Consider the following 5,941-nt stretch of genomic DNA (forward strand, 5'->3'; position numbering starts at 1 on the left):
ATTCCTGCTTGATTACAGCACTTGAAGTAGTACTTCAAATTTTTAAGTAAAAGGAGATTGCTGCATAAGCAGCAATACCATCTCTCTCCAGAGCTGCTCAGGTTGGCAACTGCCCCCTTCAGAAGTGTCCTAAAATGAGTGAGGGCAATGAGGCAGCATTCTTACAAAGGCATGCTTGGCCACACCACTTTTGCTTGTGGCTCCAAAGGTAGGCTAAACTCGAAGGAGAATGGCAAATGCAGTGTATTCTCCTCCTCTAATATGACTAATAAGGAAAACAGATAGATCTGGGGGAGAATTAATGAGAGCCTGAAAACATAGGACCATGAGAGTGCATGGACAGGATCCTCTGAGCATGCCCACCAATCAGGGGAGTAACACAGTGACTGCATTTCTAAGAACTGCCTTGAGATTACAAAGGGGTACTCAGAGCACCATGTCAAATAATTGTGGGTTAGAACACCACCACCAATTCTTCAGACAGGCAATTTTCAGTAGTTGTCTAAGTCACCTGCACACAAAGCAGATGAGAAGCAGAGCACATATCTACACAGCTGCTGTAAATAACTCTACTACAAAATAAAGCTCACAGTAAGACAACTTAACTTCACAGAATCACATAATGTTAGGGGTTAGAAGGGACCTCCAAAGATCATCCAGACCAACCCCCCTGCCAAAGCAGGATCACACAGAAATGCATCCAGGTGGGTTTTTTAATGTCTCCAGTGAAGAAGACTCCACAACCTCTCTGGGCAGCCTGTTCCAGTGCTCCATCACTCTCAGAGGAAAGAAGTTTTTTCTGATGTTTACGTGGAACCTCCTGTGCTCCAGCTTGCACCCGTTGCCCCATGTCACTGGACATCACTGAGAAGAGCCTGGCTCTGTCCTCCTGACACTCGCCCTTTACATACCTTGTAAACATTAATGAGGTTGCCCCTCGGTCTCCTCTTCTCCAAGCTAAAGAGACCCAGCTCCCTCAGCCTTTCCTCATATGGGAGATGATCCTCTCCCTTCAGCATCTGAACTGATGGGCCCAGAACTGGACACAATATTCCAGATATGGCCTCACCAAGGCAGAGTACAGGGGGAGGAGAACCTCTCCTGATCTACCAGCCACACCCTCTCTAATACACTCCAGGATGCCATTGGCCTTCTTGGCCACAAGGGCACATTGCTGGCTCATGGTCATCCTCCTGTCCACTGGGACCTCCAGGTCCCTTTCCCCTACACTCCTCTTCAAGAGGTCAGTACCTAACCTGTACTGGTACATGGGGTTGTTCTTTTGCCGGTGTAGGACTCTACACTTGCCCTTGTTGTATTTCATCAAGTTTCTCCCTGCCCAACTCTCCAGCCTGTCTAGGTCTCACTGAATGGCAGCACAGCCTTCTGGTGTGTCAGCCACTCCTCCCAGTTTTGTGTCATCAGTAAACTTGCTGACAGTGCACTCTGTTCCCTCAACCAGGTCATTGATGAATATATTGAATAGCACTGGTCCTAGTACCAACCCTGAGGAACTCCACTAGATACAGGCCTCTAACTGGACTCTGCCCCATTGACCACAACTCTCTGACTTCTTTCCTTCAGCCAGTTTACAATGCACCTCATTACCCTTCCACACTTCCTTAGTTTAGCTGCATGAATGCTATGGGAGATGGTGTCAAATGCTTTACTGAAATCAAGACAAACCACATCCACTGCTCTACCATCATCTATCCACCTGGATATCCATAACAGGCTATCAGGTTGGTTAAACATGACTTCCATTTGGTAAAATCATATTGACTACTCCTAATGACCCTCTTATCCTTGATACACCTAGAGACAGTACTGAGAATAAGTTGTTTCATCACCTTTCCAGGGATGGAGGTGAGGCTGACTGGTCTATAGTTACCCCAGTCCTCCTTCTTACCCTTTCTGAAGACTTGCCAGAGTGGCTGCTGCAATATGCATGAGAATCTATTAAACGACATTCAATGGAAAAGACACTGGGCATTTCCTAATAACATGCAGCATCAACTGAAGCACAGGGCAATGTTTCTTCATACCTCTTTTTGTCAGATTGATGAGACAGTAAGCATTTTCCAGTGGTCAACCCTTATGCTGAGAATTTCACACTACTGAACACTTTCCTCAGTTGCCTTTTGCAGACCTCAGGCATATTTCATTAACTTCTTCAACTGCAGGTTGAATACATGTTCTCCAAGTTCATCAGTTATGAAAGGAAAGTCACCGCTTAAAAATTGCTTTGTTTGAACAAATCTATTTGTATCTCATATTCTTATGGGACACACAACTGGAAAGCAAACATAGGGTTGTTGAACTTAGGAGCTGGTTGCAGAAAACAGTAAGAACTTAGTACATATCCTCTCACGGTGCTCTTTACACTTCCATGCAGCACCCTAAATTTAACTGCTCACTTTTGAACATTCTTCACTCCAGTCTAAGCTTAAGCTTGTTCTTGTTTCAGCCTGTTAGATACAAAATTTGTTGACAGTCAAATGCAAGGAAGAACTTTAACAGACCTGCACCCTGCTTGAGAAGCTCCACTGCTGAGTTGGCAGCAGTTTGTGGAGAAGTTTCTGCTATCTCCTCCAAAGGATCTGCAAACAGAAAAAAGTGTTTTCTCACTGTCCATGTCTCATTTTGACTTGAATGCACAAATCAATAATATGACTTTAGGTTTTAGGACCTCAACTACTGGACAACTCTGGCCAGAAACATGAAACAATCTTGTATCCGCAACTCTAATAATTCATGTGGCTTTTGTGTTGTATTAGTTTTTTTGACACTAGTGCTGCAGAAGGGATGTTCAACTTCTATTCCCTGCCAATAAAAGGCGTAAGTACATAGCATACACTGCAGGGAGACACACAGTGTCACATTAGAACAAGACCAATAGATGTACTGCCTCATTAAAATAGTGCAGTTCTTAATACCTCATTTAATTTGTATAACTTACACTAATTTAGTCACAAAGATTTTGTATTTCTACAAAAAAATCAATTGATTCTACTTTCATTCAGAAGATGACAATATAATCCTTCTTTCTTCATACTTATGTAGAAAACAAGCATCTGAACAGATGAAGACAGCAGTAGAATGTTTGCCTCACAATCTTCCCTTAAAATTAGTGAGAAAACTGTCCATCAGTATGTTATTTTAGTTATATAAATGCATGTTAAAAGATCTCATTTTCTGCTGTATTTAACATGATGCATGCTGTATTTGAATACATTCAAGTGAGGAAGACAGCAGGGTGTGTAAGACATTATTCATGTTTAAAGTTATCCATGTGCTTTAAATATTCTACTCACTGTGTCCAAAATCATTAACCACAGAAGATAATGTTAAAATGCATGATCATAATGGATTAAAAAATAAATCCAAACCAAAATTTCAATGTGGTATGCTTATTCATGAGGCAAATGTTTTGGACCTGCACCTCTGCCAGAACAGAAGGACCTTTCTATTTGAGGTGAGGATTAGGGTAACAAGCCCACCTACCACACTGCCATATCGAGAAATCTCTAGTCACAACTACAATAGCATGTTTTTGTGCTAAAATGATTTTAATTAATGTTTCTGCGTAGTTCAAATGCTATGTTTGAATACTGACATATGAACTTTAACAGAAATTTGAGTTCAGTAAGAAGAGTAACAGAAGAATGTTTAACATTTCAATAATACACCTGCTGTTAAATTCATGTGGGAGAGTAACAGACAACTGAATTATGGGACAAGCATAGCTACATTTTGCAGTTCTCTTAGATTTATGAAATCATCATAAGCAAAATTAGAATTACAGACCCATGATGCAACACAGGCTTTTTGATCATTAACTTAAACAATACTCGGACCTGTGTAAGTTGCTGCTTCCTTCCTGTCACTGTCATACTTGGGGCACCTTCTGTTCTTTACCTACCTGTCTTACCTAAAGTCCTTTTGCCACCCAGACCTAAATGAGTGGTTACACCTAACCATACATGGGCATAATTTCATGTCTGAGAAGTACATTTTTCTTACATGCTAGATTATTGTGCAGATTTCCATAACGCATATACGTTTATGACTGGAATATCACAGTCCTAGTTTGCTCACAGCTACAGGTTGGATAAGAGCTGCCAGCAGTACTGAAGAACCACTTTTAAAACAACTTCCTCCCTGGGCATTCTGGCTTAGATCTTGACTTGTGACATGTTCACCTGCTTTCAGACACTGGTATTTTGAAGCAGAGCTTGGCTGAGTGTATCTCTTCTGAACTTAACAAGCATACCTCTGTCTGGGATGAGAAGCTTGCAAGGCAATGCCAGTGGAGTGATGGAATGCTGATACACCAGAGCTGTCAAACTCCCTGTTGTTAGAAGAGTAACAAGACAGGCACAGTTAACCTGGTGGACAACAATAATGCTTAACAGTTATGTTGGCGCTCAGTATTTTATAGACCAAGGGGACTCCTCCCTCTGCCCTTTAAAAATTACTCTCTTGGCACCTAAGCCAAGATGTTCTTCAGTCAGTCTTAGTGTGTTCATGTTTCTCAGCACTGTCCCAGATGTACATGAACTCATTAATCACAATCATATGCTCCTTCTTCCTGCTTAAACACACTGCTTCAATCTGAACCTAAACGACTTTGCTTCAGAGAAAGCACAAAAATGACAAACAATAACATAGGGAAGTCAGTAAATTCTTTTCAATGCTCTTAACTTCCAGTACATTAAATGTAGTAAAATTCTATGAAGAAGGTAAGAGCACAAGATGTCAATGCTATGTGATGTGAAAGAGCAAGTTCTGCCTCTTAGCCACCTAGTCTCCACTGTCTATTGCTTTGTCTACATACACCTCTATTATGTGCTTATAAAAGTATAAAAGCTGGTCTAGATAAAAACTTCTCCAATCAATGCAGGAGTGATGTACACAGCATTCTTTGTTAAATTATTTTTTTCTTTTCCAAGTCACTTTTGTCATTTGGACTTGGTTTAATTAAAATAATTAAACATTAGTCATCCTTGACATTAGCATGTGATACTATAAAGTGTGAAGGGAAGGTGCAATATTAATCTGTTTGTACAAGAAGTCATCCTTCAATCCCAGTTACTGATGAACATTGAGCATTATAATAGTGTGCTTAAGAAAAACTGCAGTTCAACCAAAACCAACCTCATTTTTACAGCCCAGCAATTTCTTTGAAATGGAAAGATGACACAATTCTGCAGGCATCTTACAGAAACACGAAGACCCATTGGTATTATTAGTCCTTCATTGTATCTTATCAGTACAAGTGTGTGATAGTGCCTGCACATTTACTTTGTAAAGCAGTTTTGAGGTTTTATGCATTGAAAGATTAGGAGATGCTCAAACTAAATTATCAGCAGGGCTACATATGTGCCATAAATAGATACTTCAAGGTAGGATGGGACTAAAAATTGATTTGAAATGTCTCATGCCTAACACTGGCAAAATGTGATCAACCTTTACTTCAAATAGGATTTGTCATTTTACACTTGTTCATTTTCTGGTAAACAAACCCCTTCTTGAGCGTACTGGATATACGTAACAAGGCTGGTTGACATCTCTGGGAAGAGGTATGGGGCTGCCTCATGCTGGACACAGCCAGCTCCAGCAGACCATCTGCAGGGAGCAACTGAGCTGTGGGTGGAATGCATCAGGGAAAACACTTCTAAGAAAGGGCAGTTAAGGCTGCACAGAGACAAGGGACCAAAAAGGGTGAGACACAGCAGAGGGAACACCATGGTCAGAGGAAGAGCAGAATGAGGTGCCCCAGGCACTCGAGCTGATATCCCCCACTCAGCAGGCTATGGAAGACCGCAAACTGGAGTAGGTGGATGTTTCCTGAAGGAACTGTGACCAACACACAGTGCATGCTGGAGCACATTTTTTTTTCCTGAAGGATGGCAGTCCATGGGGAAAGGCCACATCTCAG

At 41.4% G+C, this 5,941-nt stretch overlaps 1 protein-coding gene across 1 annotated transcript in view; it reads right to left on the reverse strand.

The window, feature by feature from the left end:
• Positions 1 to 5,941, reverse strand: part of TNS3 (tensin 3) — a 105,394-nt gene that overhangs the window by 7,823 nt on the left and 91,630 nt on the right. The window contains exons 21-22 of the mRNA XM_010001533.1: positions 4,274 to 4,351; positions 2,523 to 2,600 (exon numbers count right to left, since the gene is read on the reverse strand). Coding sequence (XP_009999835.1) covers positions 2,523 to 2,600; positions 4,274 to 4,351 — 156 coding nt within the window. The remainder of the gene's footprint in view (positions 1 to 2,522; positions 2,601 to 4,273; positions 4,352 to 5,941) is intronic.

The sequence above is a fragment of the Chaetura pelagica genome, unplaced genomic scaffold (genome assembly GCF_000747805.2).
Source record: "Chaetura pelagica isolate M959 unplaced genomic scaffold, ChaPel_1.0 scaffold7, whole genome shotgun sequence".
Classification (NCBI taxonomy): Eukaryota; Metazoa; Chordata; class Aves; order Apodiformes; family Apodidae; genus Chaetura; species Chaetura pelagica.